The sequence below is a fragment of the Bubalus kerabau genome, chromosome 1 (genome assembly GCF_029407905.1).
Source record: "Bubalus kerabau isolate K-KA32 ecotype Philippines breed swamp buffalo chromosome 1, PCC_UOA_SB_1v2, whole genome shotgun sequence".
In the NCBI taxonomy this organism is placed as follows: Eukaryota; Metazoa; Chordata; class Mammalia; order Artiodactyla; family Bovidae; genus Bubalus; species Bubalus kerabau.
The window spans coordinates 189,734,708-189,760,560 of record NC_073624.1 but is presented as its reverse complement, the minus strand read 5'-3'; the positions used below and the strand labels follow the sequence as shown (position 1 = coordinate 189,760,560).

Here is a 25,853-nt window from a genome sequence, read left to right as displayed (position 1 = left end):
ATGCCCCACCCAAACGGATACTGCCCTGGAGTTCTCCAAGACCCTGCTCAAGGAAATAACCCCTCGGTTTGGGCTCCCCAAGTCCATCCAGAGTCACAACAGGCCCGCCATTGTTTCCCAAATTTCTACGGAACTCTTTAGCACTCTAGGAATTAAGTGGGCTTTTCATGCCACTTGGAGACCACAATTGTCGGGAAAAGTAAAACAAATCAAACCCTCAAAAGCAACTCAGCCAAACAATGTCCAGACACTCACCTGCCCTGGCTCTCCCTCCCCTAGAGCACTTGTGAGAACATGGACAGCCCCCAAGGAACACGCAGGTGGGGTCCACGTGGGGGCATGTGACGGGTGCCCCTTCCTCTAGGACCCAGCTCCAAAACCCACCTCAGGGAGATGGACGCACTGAAACATGCCTTAGAGAGGACAGTCAGAGCTGTACACACCTACGGGGATTTGGAACTGCCTCCCCTGACATCACTTCACATTCTTTTCTCCCTGGGGACTGGGTTTGAGAACCCGGGAAGCTGGAAATCCACAAGACCAGTTAGACCCCCAGGTGCTGCTGCAGCCTGCCAGATTCCTGTCTGTGTGATTTTCCAGGCAAGAATACTGGAGTGAGTAGCCATTTCCTCATCCAGCGAAATTCCTCGACCCAGGGATCAAACCTGCATCTCCTGCATTACCAGGAGGATCCTTTTACCATGGAGCCACCTGGGAAGCCCAGACCCTAGGTGGGCAGGACCTTCCCAAGTAATCTCGACCACCCACTCTGCCTGACGATTACAGGGCATGACTCCACGGGCCACCATACCAAAGTGACATCACCTACACCTGAGAAAGAAGTTATTGAGCCACCCACTCCAATATACCAGTGAACCTGCCACAGACCTTAAATCACCTCCTTTTTTTTAAACCATGCATCGAAGCTTGTAGCACCTTAGTTTCCCAATCAGGGATTGAACCCCAGTCTCCTGCAGTGAAAGTGTTAAGTCCCAATCACTGGACTGCCAAGGAAGTCCCCAGCTCACCCTCGCTTAGACAAATCCCAATTTGTGCACAATGCACGCCAGGCCGGCTAAGTTCTCACAACCCAGATATAACCATTCATGACATCTCCCAGCCTCAAGAGCAAAGGGCAACGGGACTCACTGTGGCAGGAGGAGGAATCAGTCATCAGCCTCTGACTAGCAGCCTCCCAGAGTCTCAAGTAGACCCTAGAGGACTTGTCTAAAAATATGGCAGATGCCTTACAAGGACTCCATTCTTCTCTGGACTCAGTAGCAAATATTCTTGACAACAGGCTGCCCCTTGATTTATCTCCTACCTGAGGAAGGGGAAGTCTGCACAGTTAAGACCTGCTACATGGGTGTCAATAATTCCGGTCAGATCAAGGTAAATACAAAACACAGGTATGAGCAAGCTCAGTGGTCACACAGATATAACACACTCCAAAATCCAATCCAAACTCCATTTGGTCAAACAAAGGCCTCCTTGGCTTAGCCTGGCTTCTTCCATTTCTCTACCCACTAACTGCTATCATCTGCCTGCTCATCTCTGGGCGGGCCTCCCTACTTGCCTCCTCAACTTCCGTTAGTGAACAGCTTGAAGTCATCAAACTTCAGGATGATTCGAATGCAAGAATGCAAGTACATGGGACTGCAGCCTGGTGACCATCACACATATTTTAGGCTCATCAGGGAACAGTTCTGCCCCCCTCAACTAGGGAACAACCACACCCGTGTGTTCAGCAAAAAACAGCCTCAGCTTCGGAAGTCAGACCATCTGTCCTCCAGCGCCCCTCAAGAATGAGGAGCAGTAACAAGAAAAGGGGAGGCTTTGTCACCAGGGATAAACCAGGAATTTGCTCAAAACCTGCCAACCACACCCCCTCCCCACGTTTAGCACGAGTTAACATAAACCTTTAAGTTCAAGGGTCCAGAAATAAAAAAGGAAGCGCCCGTCCCGCACACACACACACAAAGAAAAAAACAAGTGGAACCAGCTGAGACCAAGATGGCAGCAATCCAAACTCCAATAGACCCTGCATCTCATTACATGTTGATTTTACTGTATGAACGTATTACACAACACACCTCCTAGCAGCCAGTACCATACATTAAAAGACCAAAACAGGATAAAGAGAAGGTGGTCCCCCACTCCCTCAAAAAAGCCCTGCCCCTTCCCAGGTAAACTAATGAACATGGCTCCCCATCACCGACCGCACTCCTCCCTTTAAAATTAAATCCCTCTCGCCAGGGGTTGTTAAGTTCAGCCCTGAACTAGTTCAAGCTTCTCCATTCTCTGGCGGCTGAATAAAGCTTGTGATGTGTCAACCAGCACCCTCCTCCCAGGCAGACAGCGTAAGCCGGGTTGAGGCCCCACCACGGTCCATACGACTTAATCCGTTAACAGGCGCACAAAGGGAGGTGGCACCCGGAGCCAGGGCCGCCCCTACCAAGACCCAAGCTACACCGGCTAGCAGGTGGGCGGCTAGGCGGAAAGGACGGGTTGAGTCCCAACGGTCCCAGGACCAATGTCGTCCTCATAAACTTCTGGTAGGCAGTACGCATATGCAGGACCCCGCCTCACAAACAGCGTTTATGGAAATGGGTCCGGGGGGTAGGGCAAGGGTCGAGGGGTTGGTCTGCTGGCGCGTCGCGGTCACATGTTGGCTCGTTCCCGCTGCAGCCGCGAGTTGTAGGCACGTGACACGGTGTTCCAGGCGTCCATGTAGCGGTCCATGCACATGGCGATGCACTTCTGGGGAAGGAACCGGCGAGCCGCTTAGGTCTGGACCGCAGCTGGTGCCCCCGCCCCGGCAGCGGACTGCGCACGCGCAGTATCCTCTCCACGCCTCTTCATTAAGTCAGCGCACGCGCGGAGACCACCCTACCGGGTCCAGCCCGCGACCCCGCGACCCCGCCACCCCGGTTTTACCTGCTCCGAATTGTCCAGGGAACCCCCCGGCTTCCCGATACACTTCCGGAAGCACTTGTCCGTCATCCTCTGTGGGGACACGCGAGCCCTCAGTTGCGACACCGGCCCCGGCGGATCCCGCAGCCCTCAGCCCCCCACCCCGCCCCCGGCCAGCCCCGGACCTGTAGCAGCTCCTGCGCGTTGGCCACGGCGATCTGCACTTTCACCTGCTCCATTATGAGCCCTGGGTCCAGCTTCCCCCCGCCGGAGCCCCCGAAATCGGAGCCGAAGCCGCCCTCCATGGCTCCGCAAAGTCAACCGGACCGCCGCCGCGTGCGCCGACCCGCACTCACGCCGGAAGTCCACTGCCCCAAGGCCCCACGGGAAATGGAGTTCCGTTGGGTGGGAGCAGGGTCCGGACTACGAGTCCCATAAGGCCGCGCGAAACCTCCCGCGCACGCGCAGAGAGGAACGGGCCGAAGTCGGGTTCCCGTGTCGAACTCCGGGTCGAGAGGCCCGCACCTCCGTGCTTAGGCTCCAACCCCCAAAGGTCCCGCCGCGCGTGCACTGGACGATGGGCGCGTTTACCCTGCACTTTGCAGACCTGGTAGCGCCAGGCCGTATTAGGGGACCAAGAGCGCTGCGGGGTGTCGGTGGATCAGATGGGGGAATGCATAAAACTAGCGGTCCGCGCGGTCTGATGGGGGTCCTAAGACATCCGCTTAACTAGTGGCTTGGGCTCCTACTACAGCAGCCTGGCGTGGGAGTAGTAACTCACGGGCAGAATTCAAAACCAAAATGTTTTATTGGATGTTGTACAAAAAAGTTTCCAGTCTTAAAATGTATATTACAAATCATTGGAGGAAACAAAAGACCACACGTTTAGCATGCATCTTAAAAATCACCATCTGAAATATGTCTAGACAGCCAGTTGCTGAAACTGAGTCCCCTGGCGTGTAGTGCTGATGATCCCTTTCGGGCTTGGAATTAAGACCTTTCCAATAGCGTTAATGTCCTTGAGGAATGGCAGTCCCCGCTCCGATGTGCTGATATAAATAGAACTGCTGGGTAGACGGTGTGGTAAAAACGAGCCCAGGTCAGAGCCTGGCTGTGATGAACACTGAGCGCCCAGACCACAGGGAAAACGGCGTCCGTGTCTCCCTGGCACTGGGTCCCTTCCGAGGGCTGGGCCGAGTGGCTGTTTTTCTAGAAGGGTGCTTCTCCTCACATGACACGGGCTCAGAAAAAAGGAATCACTTCTGCATCAAGTGGCTTAAAGTTAAGCATGTTTAAGGTTAAGTGCAAATTCTGTTTTTCAGGCCAAGGCTGACATTGTAATATTGGACCTTGTCCTTTGTTTCCAACTACTTAATTACCAAAGACTGGTAATTACCAAATTACCACCAACCTCCAGCCACAACTGGCCACCAGTCCAGTGCACCCTGCCCTCACCAGTCAAGGGCTTCCCAGCCTGCCAGGGCCACTTCCAGGCTCCACTCATGATCTCAGCCAGGCAACCACTGGGCGGGGATGAGACCAAGAACTGGCTGAATCAAGAAGTCATCTAATGAGCCTGGGGGTTCTGCAGGCACTGGGCAAACCCTGGGGCAGTTTTTTAGGCCCTCTGGGCCTGCCGGGAGGGTGGGGCCCTCTCCTTTCCTTCCTGAAGTCCTCAAGCCCAGCCTGCAAAACAGCTTCACACCCAGAATTCCAGGACACAGCTTGGATCCCCAGAGATTTCCAAAATACCCTGAAGGGTGTGGCTGAGACCAGTGCAGTTTCCACTCGCCCCAGGACCACCCAGACCCCATCCCGCTCTCCAGACCCTCATGGTCTACTCAGCTCCTGTTATGCCAGGGGAAGGGAGTAGCCTGTATCTGGAAGCACTCCTGGCAGGGGGGTGGGGGTGAGGGAGGGTGGAACAGAGAAGGTGCTGTCAGGGCAGGAAGCTTCTCATGGGCTGCACCATTTTTTCTGGTGAGGCCACTTCCCTCCACAGGGCAAGCACAGCCCTCGGGCCAAGGACTCTGGTAGCCAAGGAAAGATGCCCAAAGCCTTGGCCTGCAGGGAGATTCTAGACTTGGCAGCAACTTGGTTTTGCCGGTGGCTGACACTTTCCTGTCCTGGGGCTTGGGCCCTCCTCACCATGAGCAATCCCCAGGGAAAGGAGGTGGACGGGCTGCTCCAGCCTTGGGTAAACCCTGAGGGGCTGGCACTCAGCCTACCTGGAAGCAGGCTGCCTTCAGGGGCCAGCCTGCCTCCATGGCTCAGTATTGCGTCTTTAAGACTTGAGCTGCGCTTTCTGAAGAGTCAGTCAGGGGTGCAAAGTCCACAGGGACAGAGCCCCCTGATGACGCCACACCACCCCCCCCAACGGAAGGGACTGTCCCAGTGACCCTTGAGTGAGCCCCTGAGGTGGGAGCCTGGCAACCTGTGTACTGACCAATGTAAAAAAATAAATATCCATTAAAAAAATAACTTCTGTGTATCTACGTGGCGAGGGTCAAAGGTGAACTGATGCAGGGAGGGGGGTCTCTGGGTGATCAGAAGCTGGGCTGTGGCACGGAGCATTCCAGAGGTCTGCTGGCATGGGCAGGTCTGTCTAAGAAACACCATTTCAGCAGGAAGCTACAGAGGAAGCTAGCGTATCCCTGTGTACCCAAGAACACAGGAGTGGGTGTGACCTGTGCTCAAGGCACAGGGCTGGAGGTCAGGGAGTCCCACGGCTTGCCCTCGTCACCCTCCACAGATGGGAGGGCAGAAAGCGGTGGTTGCACATGGATGTCATGTCCAAGGTTGTCACACTCATCCCCTTGATACTGACCTGCGGATAAGTCTCAGAGAGGAATCGCCCCCAGGTCCCAAGCTTCCTTCTTGCCTGTCCCACAGGGTGAGGAAGTTGACTGCAGAAAGGCCCAGAAATGTGAGGCTCCGGCAGCCAGAGAGGGAGCCAACAGGCCCACCCCACACACCCGACTCCCAAGGGCCGAGCAGAAACCACCCAAAGCCCAGGTCTGACAGTACAAGCTGCTTCCAGCCCTCCTTCAGGTGCTCAGTTGGCTGAGTCACGGAAACTGCAGGGGTGCCCCTGCTCCCCACCAGGTCAGAAGCTGGATTCTGAATTTGGTTTTTTTGAAAGCTTAAATGAAACAAACTATGGGATCCTTATGCAGTTCTGCTCTGTCCATCCCAGGCCTCCTCTCCCGCCCCGACTCCAGGCTGCAGCAGAGACCCACGCAGCCAACGGGCCTCCTCCCACCCCCGCTGGACTCCCCAAAGTCCGCTAGCCACTAGGCTCCTGGGCTGGTTGGACAGGGCACCAACAGAGTCTGATCAGTGGTGAAGGGTCCCAGGAAACCCGCCGACAGGAAAGATCAATAGAGACCCACCCCCAATGCTCTGGCAGTTTGCTTAAAAATTCTCTAGAAATGTACCAAGGATTAAATAAGCCAATGATATAAAAATAGTTTTCAGTGGCTCTGGGTAAAGAAAGACGTGATGAGGCGTGTTCGGTTCACATGACACGGCAACCTCGAGAGGTGGTCCTCGGGTCCCCCTGGAAGGAAGGATGGTGTAGTGAGGTGAGCCCAGGGTGGCAGGCACATGCCAACCTGGCCAGGCAGATAGCTGGTGGACCTCGGCCCTCCCACCAGGAGGGGCTGGACCAGGCTGGGGCCTGAGCCACCAGGGAAGCTCAGCTTCCAGCAAGACGACCCCAGCTTCCGCGGCTCCTGTTCCAGAACCTTCCATGTCTCCCTCACTCCTGAGCCACAGGACTTGTTACAATGGTCTTAGACCCAGAAGAGTCCTGCACTTGTGTCTCGTTCAGTGTGGTTCCTCAGCCCCCCCACCCTCCCCACAAAACCATTATGAAGTCACCAGCATACCAGTCTGGAGGAATCACAGTAACAGCGGGTGGGCTGAGAAGCCCTGAGGCTGTACCAGGGTCACTTTGAGATACAGCAGCTTTGCAACCCATTCCCGGTGTCCCTAGGCGGGTACCAGAGATCCGCACGACAGGCAGGCCCAGGACGCAGGGCAGCTGACCCCACAGCCTATCTGCTGTAAGCTCTGTGGCCTGGGTGATGCCCAGGGCAGCTGCATGAACAGGGCCTGGGATGTGTGCGTGTGTGTGCACGCCCGTGCCTGGGAGCTTCTACCTGCTGGTGGAAAAGATCCTCCTCTCCAAACTCGGCTGCCTCGTCCTCGCCCTCCTCCCCATTCTCGGTCTCCCGCACCACTGAAGACTGCTTCACGGTTCTCATGGCCACTTCCTGTACGAGATGAGAGCTGCAGACAAACCCCTCCCCGCCCCAGGAGCCCAGCCTGCAGGGGAGGCAGTCAGGACGCCCAGGCCTAGGCTGTACTCATGTGCCTGGCGGCCAAGGCTCCATCCACCCAGGAGGGGCCCCAAGACCCACGCAGCGGGAGGCACTCACCTCCCCATCAGCGTTGACCAGGGTGGTCCGGAAGCTCTCACCAGTACCCCAGCTGTTCTGGCTTTTCCACACGAGTGTGGATGGGGGGCTGTGAGCCACCCCTGCTCCAGCTGCCCACACCTGGGGACACAGGAAGGCCTCCCCGTTAAAGTGGGCTCCAATCCTAGTGGTCACCAGCCAGCCATTCATCACAGGTCCCCTTGATGCCCTGGGTGTTTAATCCTTCTAGGCCTCTTAGATCCTGGCCCAGGGATGTTAATCATCAATCACCCCAGTATGGAAGAAGAGACTGAGGTTCACAGTGGCCAAGGACTTTCATCTCAGCAAATGAGCCAGGCTGGGATCAAGTGCCCTAGAGTCTGTGCCCGTGACTGTTAACATGGCTGGCACTTTGCCTGCCAGCCCAGGCAGACAGCCTAGACCCAGTCCTGCCCACACTGGGGGCCCCTGGCACATCACTCAGGCCTCCCAAGAGCTCCAAGGAGGCTCCGATGAAGAAATGTGGACACAGGCAATCGGCTACCGCAGGCGGCTGTTCTCAGTGGCGGGGCTCCACCCTGCGGTTCCCCTGACCCCCTGCCCCATCCCAGCTACACCTCACAACCTGCCCCTCCGCAGCCACCTACCGTGACAGTCTGGCCGGCCCGCAGCACATACTTGGGGGTGAACTTGTAGGAAATCTCCTCCCCTTCCAGGACCTGCCTCTTGATCCTCCAGTTGCCCAGAGACTGATCCTGAGGAATGGCGCTGGCGTTGGCACAGGGCTCTGGGAAACCCCGGGGGGCCTCCCGAGGGGGCGGCGCGGCACGGGGCAAGGCCTCACCTTGTCAGAGCTGTTCTTCAGTTGCACGAACCTGCCCTCCAGATCGATCTCCTCGATGCTGACACTGCCTGAGGCAGAGGCCTGCTGCGCCAGGTGGAAGCTGCCGCCGCTGCTGCTGGAGCCGAGGCCACTGGAGCCCGTGCCCGGCGGCTCCTCCACCTCCAGCCGCTTCCGCTTGCTGCGGCCCGGGCGCCCGGCTGTGGACACACTGCTGCCGCTGCTGCTCGTTGTGGCCCGAGAGATGGTGATCCGCGATGACGGGCTGGGGGACAGCTTCAGCCTGGGGCGGAGGTGCAGGGTCACCAGGGGCTGAGGTGTAGGGGTGGGGTGTTGGAGGGGGAGGGACAGCGCACTCGCCCAACCCCCTCTCCTCGCCCCGCCCCTGCCGCGCTCACCTCTCCTCCTCTCCCTCCAGCAGCTTGCGGTAGGCGCTGATCTCCATGTCCAGGGCCAGCTTGACGTCCAGCAGCTCCTGGTACTCGGCCAGCTGCTGCTGCATCATGTCCCGCACCTCCATCATTTCCCGTTCTTTGGCGTCCAGCATCTTCCGGAACTTGTCCCGCTCCCCAGCCACGGTCTCCTCTAGTTCACGGATCCGGTCCTCGGCCGCGCTCGCCTGCAGCAGGGTCCACGCGCGTCACGGTGGGGAAAGCCCACTTGGCTGCAGGCCTCTGGGGGCGTGGGAGGGGATAAGACGCGACAGGGCCCGAGGAGGGGTCGGGGCTGGGGCTCTGGTGAGTCACCTGCTTCTGAAGGCCGGAGAGCTGGTAGCTGAGGGATTCAACCCGCATGCGGGCCTCCTTCAGCTCCTCCCGAGCAGCGCTGGCAGCCTTGTCATTCTGGTCGGAGCTCAGCTTGGCGTTGTCCAGCTGCGGGGACAAGGGCAGGCATGAGGGCCGGCACAGAGGGCGGGGGTGGACGGCCCAATGCCCACCGGCAGGCATGCTCGCGTGCACACCTTGGCTTGGTAGGTCTGCTCCAGCTCCAGACGGTACAGCCGCACTTGCTCGTCGTGCTGGGCGCGCAGTTCCTCCAGCGCTTGGGCCATCTTGAAGTCATACTCCTGCTGCCGGCTGCTGTCCACCTCCACCAGGCGGCGCTCATGCCGCCGCCGCGTCTCACGCACTTCCTGCGGACATAGCCATGTGCTCACTGCATGCCTTGGCCCTGTCACAGGCGTCCCTGACTCTCCCCTGCGGCCTGAGCGAGGGCGCCCAACTCTGCCACTGGTGACCCTCTGGGGTAGGCCCGGGCCACCTGTTCACACCCACACCACAATTCACAACCACCCAAGAACCATGACCCAGAGCCCCCAGCTGACTGTCGATTAACACACCTATGCCTTCACACACAGGAGCATCACTCGGCCCTGAAAAGGAGAGAAGCCCTGACATTCGCTACCATGTGGACGGATCCTGAGAACAGGATGCTCAGTGAGAGAAGCAGACACAGAAGGACATACAGGGTGTGATTCCACTGATGGGAAACGTGCAGAGAAGGCCGATCCACAGAACGAGTGGGTTCCTGGTTGTCAGGAGCTAGGGCAGGGGGTGGGGGTGACTGCTAATGGGGGTGGGTTTCTATTGCAATGATGGAATGTTCTGGAACTAAACAGTGAGGGTTGAACTATCCTGTACTAAATTTCATTAAATTGTATGTTTTAACAAGTTTTGTAATATAGGAAAACTGGAAGAATGCTAATGGAAACACCTACAGAATTTCTTTTGGGGGTAATGTTCTGGAATTAAGAGGGGATGGCTGCACAGCTCTGGGAATGGACTAAGCTCTAGTCTACATGGTAAACTTTGAAAGCTTTCTGGTAGGGGACTATTTCAATAAAGCTGTTAATTAAAGAAAAGAATTCTTAAAAAAAAAAAAATCCTAATGTGGCTCATCACAGGAGCCTGGGGTCTAGGATAGATCAGCAGTGGGTCATGGCAGTGGCCAGCTGACCCTGGCCACATGTACCAGGAGCTGACCAGGCAATGGTGGGGTCAAAAGTAGGTGGGGGAGCCCCACTTGACAAAACTCCCTGCACAGATGTCAGTCACATGTGTCTGGGCCCCGTGGATGAAGACAACAGGAACGCGTCCATAGGAAGCCACTGTGTTCACAAACAGCCAAGGAGCACAGTAGACCCTCAGCCCGCACCCCACCCCTGGCCCACCTCAGGGGCCCTCCCGCCCCCTTGGCCTCCTCACGGGATCCAGGGCGGCTCTGGTTGCAGTGGGGCCCGGCAGGAGCAGGAGGCCGCTCCGCAGTTGCATGGGCATCTCACCCTCCTGCACGCCGCAGTGAGCCCAACAGTGGCTGCCTCCGGGTTCCATCTGGCTGTGACAGCACAATGGGCCAGGACCAGGCGGGAGGCCAGCGGGACCAGGCTCTAGTCAGTCCTGCCAAACCAGGGAGCCGAGGCCCAGAGGCAAGGAGGCCGGGGAGGGTCTGCAGGAGCCTGAATGATGACCCCCGAAAAGCATGCCCATGAGCTGATCCCCACAGTCTGCCAACGTAGCCTTCCTGGACAAAGGTCTTTGCAGGTGTGATTAAGATACAGGGCTCAAGACCATCCTGGACTATCTGGGTGGCCCCAAACCCAAGGGCAAGTGATGCTATAAGAGACGCAGATGCACAGACAGAAGACAGCGGCGTGATGGTGGAGCCAGGGATCAGGAGATGAGTCCCCGAGGCAGGGAGAGGCAGGAAATGGGGAAACACCCTGGCTCCCGCTGGGGGGTAGGGGGGACGACCCACCTCCTCAAAGACATCCTTGCGGAAGGCCAGCTCCTCCTGCAGGCTCTGGCAGCGGTTCTCCAGGTCCACGCGCATCAGCGTCTCCTTCTCCAGCTGCTTCTTAGCCACCGCATGCCCGTCCTCCGCCTGGAAACGTGGGACAAGCAGCTGGTGACGCTGTCTGCTGCCGCGTAAGGTCCTTGGGGATCCCCTGAGTCCCCAAACTCCCCTGGGGTGTGGACTGGGCAGGGGTGGGGGTGAAGGGGGAGCCCACAGCCTGCGCCACCTGCAGCTACCTTAGCCAGCTGGGCCCGCAGTTCTGCCACATCGTTCTCCAAGGTGCGCTTGTCACTAAGTGCGGCCGCGAGCTCGGCCTCACTTCGGTGGAACACGGACTCCAGGTCCCTGACGCGGCCCTGGGCCACTGTGAGCTCACCCTCCCTCTTCTTGGCGCTGAAAGTCAGGAGCAGAAGTTAGTAGGCAGCACTGATCCCAAGGCCAAGTTCATGGCTGCCTCGGGGCCCAGACCCTCACCTACCCATGCTTTCAGTACCAGAGCCTCATCTGTCAGCACCAAAGGGGCCTTGTCTTCAAACCCATTCTGCCCCATGGGGACCCCGCCAGCCACTCAAAATAACCCTCAAGATGTGGGTTTTCATGTCCTTTTCCCTGACTTTTGGGCACAGGAGGAGGGACCACTTAGAGGAGATTTTTTTTTAATGTATAATTTATTAAAGTAATGAATTAAAACCCTGGCCTTTGAAATGCTGATCTCATTTGTAAAGTCAAGCTACTTCAGGCAGGCTCACTGAACTTTTAATAGATATCTCTAATGTGAAACATCTAAGATGCCAAAGAGACTTTCTAAATACACAATTCTCTCTTGTTTTTTGGCTGCACTGTGCACCATACAGCATCTTAGTTCCCTGACCAGGGAGCGAACCCAGGTTCCCAACACTGGAAGCTCGGAGTTAGCCACTGGACCACCAGGGAAGTACCAACACACAACTCTTACTAGCGTGAACATTTCTGAATGGTGCTCTAAATCTCTTGAATTAGAAGTGGGTAGTTGAAAGCTACCCACTTCCCCACCAAGGAACTGAAGCTGCGCCCTGCCCAGCACCAGTGGGGACAGCACAGCAGGGGTCAGATCAGCACCACCCTTCCTGGGTCCTGATAACCACAGACATCCCCAGACATCACCTGGTGTCCCCCAGGGGCAGGATCGCCCTGGGTGACAATGACCGGGGACACCACACCAGTTTGAGTGAGGTGTGTGGGGGAGGGATAAAGCCCAGTGACTTCAGTCACCAGGCTGGTCCTGTCCTCACAGCAGTCCTTGGGACAGGACCTCCAGGCAGACGTGGCGCCCACGGCCTACATGAGGGCCTGGGGTCCCGCAGACCACATTCCTGAGCCATACAGTCCTTCCACTCAAGGGAGGGGGGTGGGCTGCTGCAAACCCCACGTCCCTAGAGGGTTTGGGGAAACTGGACTCATCTGCCTGGTAGACCACTACTGAGAGCCAGTTTCATGGACATGCTGTCCTCTCACCAGAGAAACGTCTGTGGACTCCCCATCATCAGGAGGAGCTCTCTCGTGGGTGCAGAGAGCAGTGAGACCCGCTGCCCTCAGGTGAAGGGGGAGGAGACAGGAGACAGACTGCAGAGCGGGAGCTACTGAGCACAGCCCTTGAGAAGCCGGGGCCCGGGGTCTGGGCCGGGCCGTGGTTCCCAGGGCACTGGGGAGAGCAGAGAGTACACAGGCCTAGGGTAAGGTGGGCGGGCAGGTCGAGATCAGCTGTGTGGCCAGGGCAACAGGAGCAGAGGTGTCAGGAAATATCGAAAATCTCTCAACACCGTCACCCTGTGCCACGGAGATGAAGGACATGGAATGGTCTGGGAAGCAGGGGTGCTGGCGACCCTCAGTGGCTTAAGTTTCTGCTGCTTGACAGCTTCAGGGTACGAAGTTCCTCCCCTGGAACCCTAATTCCTGGGGGATTAGGCAGGAGAGCCCAGCCTATCAGGTCCTCCGCCCGCGTTCCCATCATCACAGGGTTTTCGCAGAGCTCTTGGTTGAAAGAGAAAAGCACAGGCCGCCACCTCATGGCAGGTGCACTTTGTTCAGGGTCACGGGCCACCCACACCGTCTGCAAGGGCTTTGCACCCGAGAGCAGGAAGTGAGGCCGGTAGGCAAATTGCCTGCACACCCAAGTACTCGAGACTGGGGAAGCCTTCCCTCGAGAGCAGGGGCCAAGGTAAGTCGCTGGCCCGGGTGCCCGATGGTGGGGCAGGGATGTCACTGAAGCCGTCATAGGAGCCTGTGACGCGGCCCAGGCATGGGGGAGGCATCGCGACACATGTGACGTCAATGCCAGGCTCGAGCTAGACAAAGCGGTCTGTTAGCTAAGGGTGTCCACCATGAGTGTAAATTAAGAAAGGCGGAAAAGCAATACCCCAGATCGGCCTCGGAGGTTCTGTCTGGACAGAGGCTCATGGAGACTTTCAGTTTTCTCTCTTTAAAATTTTTACTTATGTATTTTGGCAGTGCTGGGTCTTCAGTGCCGCGCAGGCTTTTCTCTAGTTGTGGCAAGTGGGGGCTGCTCTCTAGTTGCGGTGTGCGGGCTTCTCACTGCAGTGGCTTCTCTTGTTGCAGAGCACGGGCTCTAGGGCACACGGGCTTCAGTTGTTGCGACTTGCAGGCTCTAGAGCACAGGCTCGGGAGTTGTGCACAGGCTTAGTTGCTCTGAGCTGTGTGGGATCTTCCCAGACCGGAGACTGAAACCGTGTCCCCTGTATTGGCAGGGGACCAATAGGAGCCACCTGAGCCACCAAGGAAGCCCTTGTTTTTCTCCTTAAGTTCACTGCGTTATCTGCTTTCTCCCCTGGGAGCATCTATGATTCTGACAAGCAGAAACGTGACTTCTCAGCCCGCCCAAGGAGTCACACGCAGGTTCAGGGTGTCTGGAAGATTCCAGAACCTGTGTGGATGTGACAGAGAGAGGCTGGGGGAATTCCAGAATTCCCCAGCATTCATCCTCTTACTCGTCTCCAAAAAGCATGTCACTTTTTAATTCAAAGTCATAATAAATGGATGGGGTCTCCCATCTACCCGACCTCTTGAAAAGCACGCAGACTGCCTCTCCTGCCCTGTCAGACACCAGCTGATTGTGTTGTGTGGGTCTGTTTCAGACTGTCTCACTGTTCTGTTCTGTGAGGGAATCAGAAACACACCGCTAAGTGACAGGGGACAGTCTGAGGAGGCGACTGGAAAAGGCAGAGCTGTGGAGACATGAAGGACGCCCAGCCTGCAGGGGTTGGGGGGAGGATGAGTTGGGGGTGTGGGGAGGCGCAGGGATCTTCAGGGCAGTGACCACGCCCTGTCACGCTATGCTGGTGCACACGTGTCAGTGTACATGTGTCCATACCCAGAGAGCGCAGGACACCAAGGGTGAACCCCTGTGTGAGGTATGGCCTCAGCTGATAACAATGTATTCATATGGGCTCATCACTTGTAACAACGTAGCACACCCATTCCTGGGAGATGCCCACGAGGTGGGGCCCTGGAGACGGGTCTGGGGCACCCTGTGTTCTCCACTCATTCTCCTGCAAACCTAAAACTGCCCCTCCCAAAGAAAGTAAGAAAGTCTCATTAGAAAAGAAGAATCCCACACACGCAAAGGTGGCCTCCGGAGCTGGTGCCGCTGAGCCCCCAGACCTCGTGCTCAGCGTCCCTGTAGCCAGTCTGGCCTGCCGGGGTCGCTGCGAGTGAGGGTGGAGTGGCCCTGGTCTAAATACTCGCCGAGTTCATGTCACTTCCTTCCTTCTGCCACCATCACCACCAGCGCTGCCTCATTCTCCAGACTGGTGACACTTTTACTGGGGAGCAGCCAGGAGATGGTGCTTTGGAATCAGGAAGAGAAGGTCACCCACCGCTCCCCAGCTTCCCAGGGCGGGCACAAGGTGGGAAAGGGCTGGGGGTGTGGTGGTGCCAGCTACCAGGGGATTCAGTCCCAGGGGAGCTGCTGAGGTTTCATCTCCAGGAGCCAATTCTTTGGAGGGGATAATGGTGCTGGACAGGGCAGCCAGAGGGCCAGGTCCCAAGAACCCACATGGCCCGCTCCCAGGAGGGCTGTGCAAGTTGGGGCCCTCCCACCACACACAGCGTGATGACCCCGCCTCCTGCCCCGTGACACCGCCACAGCCCCACCTCTTGGTGGCCTCCTCCAGCTCGGCCCTCAGCTTGCCCATTTCGATCTGCAGGCAGGCGCGGTCCCGGGCCGTCTCATCCAGCACCCGGCGGGCGTCGGCCAGCTCTGCCTCGTACAATGTCTTGATGCCGCTCACCTGTGGGGACAGCCGGGCCGAGGTGAAGCCCTCTTCCCCACCAACACAGTGCCACTCACCCGCATGGGCCCCCCAGCTGGGCCCCCCAGAGTCTGCCCAGGTCACCAGCCCCTATCAGGCCACACCTGTCAGCTGGACACACACACCAGGTCTCCCTGCCCCACCCTGAGGGGCCCAGAGCAGTGAGCATATTTAAAAGTATCAGGGACCAAAAGGATAGGGAGATGCCATCTGCCCAATAAGGATGACCATCACAGAGACCACAGCAAGGGTCAGGAGGATAGGGAGAAGCTGGCATCCCCATGCATGGCGGGGAGGGCGGGTTGGTGCCGCCATCATGGAAGACAGGTTGGCGGTTCCTCAGATGGACAAACAGAGCAACCACTGACCCAGCAATGCCACCGCCCGGCATCTACCTGGGACAAGTAACACACACGTACACAAAACCCAAGCACAAGCGTTCACAGCCCCGGCACTGCTACCAGCCCCAAAGGGGAAACACCCCGAGGGCCCATCGGCAGGGGACGATGGACACAGTGTAGTCCCGCCACACCTGGGCGTCCCTCAGCCCTGAAGAGTGAAGCCCAGACACTCGCGACCACGTGGACAGGCCCTGAGAACACAGCGCTCAGTGAGAGGAGCAGACACAGGACACACAGGGTGCGATCCCAACAGGAAACACGCAGAGCAGGCAGGTCCGGACACACAGAGAGTGGGTTCCTGGCTGTCAGGGGCTGGGGAAGGAGTATGCGGGGAGGAGAAAGCTACAGGCACGAGGTTTCCTTTTTTTTTTAAGTGCGATTCTTGTTAGAGATACAGATGAACTTGGGCAAACTCCAGGAGATGGTGAGGGACAGGGAGGCCTGGCGTGCTGAAGTCCATGGGGCCAACAAAGAGTCGGACATGATGTAGCAACTGAACATCAACACCATATGAGTTATAGATGTACAACATAGTAATTCACAATTTGTAAAGGTTATTCTCCATTTATACTTATTATAAAATACTGAGTATACCCCCTGTGTTGTAAGTATATCCTTGTAGTTTATATACTTTATACATAGTGGTTTGTTCCTCTTAATTCCCTACCGCTATCTTGCCCCTCTCCAGGAAGGAGCTTCCTTTAGAGGATGTTCTGGAATTAGATAGAAGTGATGGCTACCCAGTTGTAAATATATTAAACACCAGCAAACTTAAGAGTTTAATACGGTGAACTGCATGAGACTGGAATTCTGCCTCTATGAGGCGGTTACAGGGGTTTCCCTGGTGGCTCAATGGTAAAGAACCTGCTTGCCAAAGAAGGAGACCCAGGTTCGATTCCTGGGTCAGGAAGATTCCCTGGAGAAGGGAATAGCAACCCACCCCAGTATCCTTGTCTGGGAAATCCCATGGACAGAGGAGCCTGGCAGGCTACAGTCCACGGGTTGCAGAGTCAGACACGACTGAGCAACTAACAAAAAAAGCAGTTAAAACCCTTCCTGGGACAGACAAAAGGTCGACAGAGGGAGACAAGGCAGCTGGCTTTGCAAGTGGCCAAATCCTTCAAGCTGGGCTTCGACAGTATGTGAACCGAGAAATCCCAGATGTATAAGCTGGATTTAGAAAAGGCAGAGGAACCAGAGATCAAATGGCCAACATCCACTGAATCACAGGAAAATCTAGAGAGTTCCAGAAAAACATCTGCTTCATTGACTGCGCTAAAGCCTTTGACTGTGTAGATCACAAAAAACTGTGGAAAATTCTTAAAGAGATGGGAATACCACAACACCTTACCTGCCTCCTGCAAAACCTGTATGCAGGTCAAGACGCAACAGTTAGAACTGGACATAGAACAACAGACTGATTCAAAATTGGGAAAGGAGCACGTCAAGGCTGTATGTTGTCATCCTGCTTGTTTAACTTACATGCAGAGTACATCATGCAAAATACCCAGCTGGATGAAGCACAAGCTGGAATCAAGATTGCTGGGAGAAATATCAATAACCGCAGATATGCAGGTGACACCACCCTTATGACAGAAAGCAAAGAGGAATTAGACTCTTGATGAAGGTGAAAGAGGAGAGTGAAAAAGCTGGCTTGAAACTCAACATTCAAAAAGTGAAGATCATGGCATCCAGTCCCATCACTTCATGGCAAATAGATGGGGAAACAAGGAAAACAGTGAGAGACTTTATTTTCTTGGGATCCAGAATCACTGTGGATAGTGACTGCAACCATGAAATTAAAAAACCCTTGCTCCTTAGAAGAAAAGCAGTCACAAACCTAGACAGCATATTAAAAAGCAGAGACATTACTTTGCCTACAAAGGTCCGTCTAGTCCAAGCTCTAGTTTTTCCAGTAGTTGTGTATGGATGTGAGAACTGGACAATAAAAAAGGCTGAGTGTCTTCTAACTGTGGTGCTGGAGAAGACTCTTGAGAGTCCCTTGGACTGCAAGGAGATCCAACCAGTCAATCCTAAAGGACATCAACCCTGAATATTCATTGGAAGGACTGATGCCAAAGCTGAAACCCCCAGTACTTTGGCTGCCTGATGTGAAGGGCCGACTCACTGGAAAAGACCCTGATGCTGGGAAAGACTGAAGGCAGGAGGAGAAGGGGGTGACAGAGGATAAGATGGTTGGATGGCATCACCTATTCAATGGATGAGTTTAAGCAAGCTCCAGGAGATAGTGAAGGATAGGGAAGCCTGGCATGCTGCAGTGCATGGGGCTGCAAAGAGTCAGACCTGACTGAGCTACTGAACCACCACCACCACTTCCCACAAAGCTACAAGACAGCAGTGAGTGTCTGTGCCCGGGCTCAGAGGGCAGCTGAGCCGGGGAGGGACCCTCCCTTCCACAGGAAAGATCCAGGGGAGCTGCCGGGGACCTGCCACTTGGTAGCGGGATCACTATCCTGGTCTGCCTGAGACCTGGAAATTGTCAGATGTGGGGTTTTTAGGGTTAAAACTGGAGTGTCCCGGGCAGATCAGGAACAACCCGTAAGAGCGGGATTTGACAGCGGGTCTGAGACCCCCACCCTCTCCAGCCCTCCCACCTCAGTCCAGGTCTCCTAGTCATTTCATCCCGCAGGTATGGGGTCTTAGTGCCATTTCACACATGGGGAAACTGAGGCACAGGACAGCACACCGCCCTCTCCTAACCTGTCAGTACAGGCCAGAGAGGTCTGCTGGGGACAGTTCTGAGAGAGACACACGTGGGGATCAAGATGAAACAAGCCTCTCCCTCCTGTGCCCTGTTCACCCCACCCCCGTCTCCACCTTCTGGAATAAACCCACCATCACCAAGAACAGCCAGCCTCACTGTCTAAGGGTGGCCGGGAACCCAGGTTCACAGGAGTGTCTCTGCCCTGTCTCCCTCCTGACCCCAAAGGAGGGCCTGGCACCCAGGCTGCCGTCTCGGACAAGATCTCTGGCCCCACAGACTGGCTCCTCCTGGGCTTTCCTCCCCAAAGCCCAAAAGGGCTTCCCCTTTTGGCAGGAGGAGCACTGATGGCCAAGACGGCAGGAAACCAAGGTGAGGTCAGATGGGAAGCTGCCCCTCCCTGGGAGCCCAGGGTAAAGGGAACCTAGCGCGTGCACCTGACGTTTATCTGACGGTGACGTCAGAGTTCATTTTGATTTTTTAAATATCTCATTAAGATGCCACTCACGGGGATTTCCCTGGTGGTCCAGTGTTAAGACTGCGCTTCCAGTGCAAGGGGAATAGGTTCGACCCCTGGTCAGGGAACTAAGATCCCACATGCTGTGAGGTGAGGCCAAAACAAACAAAAAAAAACAAAAAAGGAACGAAAACAACAATGTATAGCCCTTATGTAAAATACTTTATCGCTAAAAGATGCCAACCATCAACTGAACCTCAGTGACTTGTAATCCTTTTGCAATAGCAATATTAAAGGTCACTGATCACCCTGACAAAATAAAACAAATGAGAAAGTCGGAAATATCTCAAGAACTATCAAAATGTGACACAGAAACCCAAAGAGAGCAAATACTGCTGAAAAAAAATAGCACCAACAGCTTTTTTTTTTTTGGCTGCACAGCTTGTGGGATCCTAGTTCCCCGAGCAGGGACCGAACCAACATGCCTGCAAAGAAGCACAAAGTCTTCACCACTGGACTGCCAGGGAAGTCGTGCACCAACAGAGTTGCCAGCAGCAGGGTTGCTGCAGACCTTCAATTTATTAAAAAACTGTGTCTTAGTCAGATGATCCTCCATAACCAGGTCTGCAAACTCACGCCCACAGCACAAAACCCCAGCCACCTGCCTGCAATGGCTTTTATATTTTTAAATGGTTGAGTAAAAAATAACAAATTTTTCATGACACAGGTACCTATATGAAATGCACACTTCAGTGTGTATAAATAAAGCTTTATTGGCACGCACCCTGGCCTGCCCCTCCATGTACTGTCCCTGGCAGCTTCCCCGCCAGCCGTGACGCCTGAGTTGAGTGCTCACACTTGAAACTGTTCACCCACAGAGCTGAAACCCTAGCCCTTTCCCAAAAACCTCTACTGAACCTGGAACCTGATCTATGGCACCAGGATGAAGGAGAAAACTCTGTAGAGGAGGCCACGAGGCTGCAAAAGCTCTTTGAGAGCAGGGAACACCTGTTCCCGCAGGCCTGTGCCTCCCTGTGCTGTGACGCTTGGGGTGTCCCACGGGAGCCCCGGGCATAGCTTTGGCTTTTGTTCTGTCTTTAACAGCCAGCACTGCACAAGTGCGGAGCTTGAGGAATCCCAACAGATGTGTTAGCCTGTGTGGCCATGAGGGGAGCAGAGTTCGCATAACCCGAGGTAATCCTTTTCCTAGGGTCCCAGACTTGCCCTGAGGCGCTGCCTGCGTCCCCAGGGACAAAACTGCCCCGGAGTGGACAACCACTGCCAAACTCCACAAACCCTGACCCTCTGCAAATCCTCCAACTCCCAGAGCCCAGCTCCTGCTCCCTGGGTCTACCTGGGGAGCACCCGCCCCCTGGTCCCCACAGCAACAGGATACATGGGCAGGAAAGGAAAAAATGTGAAGCCTAGGGGAACTCAACACCTGTTTGGGGACTCCCTGGAGAACCCCCTTCCTCCCTGGTCCACTCGAGCCACCCCCCCCCCACCCCAGCACCCAAGACTCTTCCCATACAGAAATTTGGCCAGCCCTCAGCCTCCCAGAAACCCTTCAGGGACGCACATGGCCATTCACCCTAGTTAGTACAGCTCACCAGGCCAAAACACCCATCTTCTGACTTCCAATGGGAAAGGCAAATGTCCACACACGACCGGCGAGGGTCTATGGACCGGAACGTGACTTTATCTTAGGCACCTGAACCCTCTGCGTTGATTACAAGCCCACGGTATGCTCACATTTTAAACAGCATCACCACTGGGTTCCTTAAGTGGCTTCTCAGCTTTGACACTAATGGCATTTGGGGCTGGATCGTCCTCTGTAGGGAGATGTCCTGGGCTCTGGGGGGAGGAGTGTGTGGGGCAGCCTCCCTGGACCCACCGCCTTGATGCCAGGAGTCCTCCAGTGTGACAACCACAGACGTCTCTAGCCATCACCCAGTGTCCCCTGGGGGCAGGTTCTTCCAGGGGAGAAGCTGCCATCCAGGTCAGAGGCCTGACACACCATGCCCTCCCACAGCCCTTGGCCACTTCCAGGTCACTCCCTCCATGCAGCGCACATGACCAGCCCACCTCACTGCTCCAGCAGGTTACTAGCTCCCTCCACTGACCAGCTGAGGGGGCATTTGTCACCTCATCCCCAAGCTCCAGGAGATCAGGCAGGTGGGAACTCCCCACTCCTGCTGTGAACGAACACCTGTCATCTGGGTGGCTCCAGATCCTGGGCACAGTCCTGGGGTGCACCGTGTGGCAGGGCCCCTCCCGCTCCCACCCAGCAGTCCTATGTCCCAACCAGCACGGGCAGCCGAGAAGTATACCAAGCCACTGCCCAGACATGTGGACAGCATCGAGTTCCCCAGGTCCGGCCCCTGCGCTCTCGGGCACGACACTCATCCAGTGGGGCCGGCACCCCACGTCCACTGCCTGCAGGTGGGAGGAGAGGCCGGGGTGAATGACCCGGTGCTGACCAGCCCAGCAGGTGGAACTTGGGCCTGCACTCCGAGGACCCGCGTGCACTGCCGAGGCAGCACCACTGGGGCAGCCACTCCAGTCCCATCATACAGATGGCAAAACCAAGGCTCTGGGGGGCTGAGCGACCTGCCCAAGGTCACAGATTAAAAGCAGGGTTTGGATCCCAAGCTTTAATCTAATCCCAGGAGACCTAATACACCACCAACCAGCAAGTCTCCCACCTCCCCAGACACCTGAGACACACTTTCGGGCCCATCCTGATCCCAGGGACCCAGGCAGGGGCAACAGAACCCACGGAGTGTTCCCTCAGGACAACTGATATAGTTCCTGAGGGAACACTATATTTTATTGCCTTTATTCTAGAAAACAAATGTGAATTCATGGTGGCCCCACATACAAACCCCAAAAGTAGGCATTTATTATTATTTGCACTTTACAAAAGAGGCAGTGAGCTCAGAGAGGTTAAGTGATCCACCCAAGGTTATACAGGCAGTAAGTGGCTCCCAGAAATGACCAACCCCCTAGCTCCACTCCACCCCCCACGCTCTCCTCCCAGAGGTCATCACTGCACCCATTCTTCGGAGAGGAAAGCTGAGGCTCCAAGCACTAAGTGCCAGCTTCAGGCCCTGACTCTCCCACCAGGCCCACAGGGAACCACATGGTGGACCCCTCCCCCTTATTCTGAGGACCTGCCCTTGGGTTGTGGGGGGACCTGTGGGAGAAAAGGAGCCCCCCAGGTTGGCAGCCAGTTGTGACACACCCCACCCAGGATCCCCAGACCCCTGCCCTCATACCCACTTGGGGGGCAGGGCTTATCCAGCCTCTTCCCCCTCACCTGCACCAAAACTTCCCCTGGTTCCCCAAGGCCTCACACCTCCCCCTCCCCTCACACCCCCCAGGACAGGGCAGAAGCTACCAGACTCTCGTAGGCTCCTGCCCATTAGCCAAGGGGGTCCCAGGGCCCAACATAGGGCCTTCCAAATTTCCCATGGGACCAGGGAGACACTGGACTCCCCTGCTCTGACCCCTACCCCCCAGGTCCTAGTAAAAGACCGAACTTTCTTCCTGTTCTGTGCTGTGTTTAGTCACTTAGTTGTGTCTGACTCTTTGTGACCCCATGGACTGAAGCACCCTAGGCTCCTCTGTCCATGGGGATTCTCCAGGCAAAAATACTGGAGTGGGTTGCCATGCCCTCCTCCAGGGAATCTTCCCAAACCAGGAATCAAACCCAGGTCTTCCACGTTGCAGGCAGATTCTTTATGCCCCAGGTCCTGGTAAAAGACTGAACTTACTGCCTAATCCCACTCAATCCCCAAACTCCCCAGGATGCATTATGGGACCCCTGCAAAGTTCTAAGGAGAACTGAGACCACTGACTCACCCCAGACCCTCCACTCCTCCTCAGAGACCCGAGAACGCCCCCTAAGTTTTCTTGTAGAACACCCAAACACAAACCCAAAGACTCTCCACAACTCCTTTGGGGGGCAGGGGTCCACCCTGGCTCACACCCCATCACTCAAGGGCTTCCCGGATCTCCTCAGATCCCTTGATAGGCAGGGCCTGCCCCATCTCCCCCTACCCTCCAAGGCCCCTGGGGACCGTTCAAAGGGTGGGGCCTGACCAGGTTGCATCCCTCAATCAGGGCACCTCCCACCAACCCTTGGGGACACATCAGAGGAGGGGTCTGCCCTAATGGACCCCTCACTCAGGGCCCCTCCAATCCCGAATCCACTTCAGAGGACTGGCCAGCTCCAAACTCAAGCGATACAGGAAACACCCTGGAGACCCCCGGTGGATGGGGGGACCTGTCCCAGGGTGAAACCCTCACTCAGGGTACCCCAGCTCCCCCTGGGTACCCATCAGAGGACATGACTCACCCCAGCCTGCACCCCTGTCTTAGGGGATCCCCAGATCGGCAGGGATTCCCTCGGGGGCGGAGCTAGCGCCAGTCTCCACCTCTCGCATGCGGTGGGGGGGCAGAAACCCTTGGGGATCCCTCGTAGGCGCCCGCCCCAGCTCCCACCCCTCACTAAGGGCCCCTTGAACCTCCCCAGGGACCCCTCAGGCATGCACCCCTCACTCAAGAGACCCTGAGAAGTTCCCGGACTCCTCGGTGGGCGGGGCAGGAACCAGTCTACCTCTTGCAAGGGAGAAGTCCCCGAAACCCTCGAGGACCCTCAGAGGCCGCAGCTCAGTCAAGCGTGTGACCCTCGCGCGGGGCCCCCGAAGCTCCCTGGGGACGCCTTGGTGGGCAGGGCCCGCCCCAGTCTCCCCCAGTCGCAGGAGCGTCCCCGAAACCCCCGGGGACCCTGAGAGGCCGACCCGCCCCAGCGGGGGCCCCCGGCGCCTGCGCTCACCTCGCGCGTGGTCACCTCCTCCCGCTCGGAGATCTTAAGCTGCAGCCGGTCGTTCTCCAGCTCCAGCGCGCGGACGCGGTCGATGTAGTGCGCCAGGCGGTCATTGAGCTCGCGCAGCTCCTCCTTCTCCTGCAGCCGCGACAAGCGCGTGGGCGACAGCGGCGTGGAGGGCCCGCCCGCGCGGCCGGGCTGCGGCGTGGCCATGGCGGCGGCGGCGGCGGCAGCCGTTCGGGGTCCGCGCTGCTCGGAACGGCGGCCGCGGCTCGGCGGGCTCATTCAATCCGCGCCGCCGACCAAGATGGCGCCTGTCGCCCGCCGCCGCCGCTGCGACAGGGCAGCCTGGGACTTGTAGTCCGGCCGGCGCCGCGCGCGGCACGCTGGGAGCTGTAGTCTCCTGCTCAGTTTCGCGCGCTGTCCCGGAGCCAAACAACTGGACCCCAAATCACAGCTTGACCCCTGTGTGACCCCGGGTTTCTTTCCGGGCCTCAGTTTCCCCACTTGCATAACCTACCTACGTCATCGGAGCCTCATTAAAATTACAGGTGGAGTGGTGAAGAAACTTCAGAAATATCTTCGGTGATTTCACCAATATATGGAATAAAAAACAAAAAACCCAACACATCAGAAATACTCCAGGCTGCAACTAAGACCTGATGCAGCCAAGAAAATAAATATCAATATATTTCCCAAGCTCATAGAGATATTGCCAAGTTGTCCTCTGAAGAAGTTTACCAATTTACATTTTTGCAACAACAATGTATGCATCATCTAACTTTTTAATTATTTCATTTAATTTCTTTTTAGGTCTATAAGCAAAGTTTTGCAGTTTTTTTGTGTGGGGGGGTTGGCTTTAAAGTATACTTATTTACAAAGTCGTGTTAGTTTCAGGTGTACAGCCCAAGCATATACATACAGAGAACGGATTGGTGGCTGGGGTTTGGGGATGTGAAGTGGGTGAAGGAAGTCAAAAATTACACATTTCCAGTTACAAAATAAATGTCATGGGGCTGTAATGGACAGCATGGTGACTATAGTTAATACTATATTGCAATTTGAAATTTGCTGAAACAGTAGATCTTAAAAATTCTCATCACAAGAAAAAATTCTATAGCTATTAATATGTAAGGTGATAGATGTTACCTAGGCTTATCAAACTATTAGTTTGTACATCTAAAGCTATATAATGTTATGACAATTATACCTCAATTTTTAAAAAATGCTCAGTGAAAGAAGCCAGACACAAAAGGCCATACAAATGTATGATTCCACTCATATAAAATGTCCAGGGATTTCCCTGAAGGTCCAGTGGTTGAGACTCTGGCTTCCAGTGCAGGGGGAATGGGTTTGGCCCCTGGCGATGGGGTGGTGGGTGGGGAGCAGGGAGGGGAGGTGGTGTCGCATTCATTGTAGGATGTCAGGCAGCACCGCTGGGCTCCCCTCCCTGCCACCTTGATGCCAGTAGCACCAGCCCCCAACTCCAGTCAAGACAACCCAAAGTATCCCCAGACTTTGCCACCTACCACCAACGGGGCAATGTCATCCTCAATTGAAAATCACTTCCCCTAATCCTGGAACTTGCCAGTTGTTATTTTTGTCTTGAAAACCCCTCTCCCCAGACATTTAACCTCAGAGGACTTGATGCAAACAACCTTCTCAGGGACCCCAGCAAATGACACATGAAAACTTGATTCCTTTTCCAGACGTCTGGTGGAGGGTCTGCCCTTGGTGCTTACCTCTCTTGACTCTTGATGTTGTTTTTTAGTCACCAAGTACTATAGGACTATTTGTGATTCCATTGGCTTAGCTCACCAGGCTCCTCTGTCCATGAGATTGCCCAGGCAGGATGCAGGAACCTGCGTCTCCTGCATTGTCAGGTGGGTTCTTTACCATTGAGCCACCAGGGAAGCCCCTCATACTAGGAGAAACACCAAATACAAAACAGTAGGTAGAACGTGAGGAAGCTTGAGGTAAAGACTCTGCCTGCAATGCAGGAGATCCAGGTTCCATCCCCGAGTGGGGAAGATCCCCTGGGGAAGGAAATGGCAACCCACTCCAGTATTCTTGCCTGGAGAATTCCATAGGAACCAGGCGGTCTACAGTCCATGGGGTCATGAATAGTCTGAGAGATTAACACTTATCACTAATAAGTGATACAACA

The 25,853-nt window shown here is 55.8% G+C and overlaps 2 protein-coding genes across 3 annotated transcripts; both read right to left on the bottom strand.

Moving 5' to 3' along the window:
- Positions 1 to 2,046: 2,046 nt before the first annotated feature.
- TIMM13 (translocase of inner mitochondrial membrane 13) lies at positions 2,047 to 3,309 on the bottom strand. Its single transcript, XM_055547584.1, has 3 exons — positions 3,099 to 3,309; positions 2,938 to 3,006; positions 2,047 to 2,760 (listed from the first exon to the last, which is right to left on the bottom strand). Exons 1-3 carry the CDS (start codon positions 3,216 to 3,218, stop codon positions 2,662 to 2,664), a joined length of 288 nt encoding a protein of 95 aa, XP_055403559.1. The 5' UTR covers positions 3,219 to 3,309; the 3' UTR covers positions 2,047 to 2,661.
- Positions 3,310 to 3,702: 393 nt separating this feature from the next.
- LMNB2 (lamin B2) lies at positions 3,703 to 24,009 on the bottom strand. 2 transcript variants are annotated; one of them, XR_008702732.1, is made up of 13 exons: positions 23,696 to 24,009; positions 15,118 to 15,254; positions 11,205 to 11,361; positions 10,930 to 11,055; positions 9,137 to 9,307; positions 8,922 to 9,047; positions 8,574 to 8,794; positions 8,179 to 8,458; positions 7,982 to 8,089; positions 7,356 to 7,475; positions 7,077 to 7,190; positions 6,351 to 6,472; positions 3,703 to 5,819 (listed from the first exon to the last, which is right to left on the bottom strand). XR_008702732.1 is itself a non-coding variant. In XM_055547573.1 (12 exons), the coding sequence occupies exons 1-12, from the start codon at positions 23,969 to 23,971 to the stop codon at positions 6,431 to 6,433; spliced, it is 1,878 nt and encodes a 625-aa protein (XP_055403548.1). In that variant the 5' UTR covers positions 23,972 to 24,009; the 3' UTR covers positions 3,703 to 6,430. The 2 variants fall into 2 exon arrangements, 1 of the variants encoding a protein (XP_055403548.1); XM_055547573.1 differs by having other exon boundaries at positions 3,703 to 6,472.
- Between the last annotated feature and the right edge of the window lie 1,844 nt (positions 24,010 to 25,853).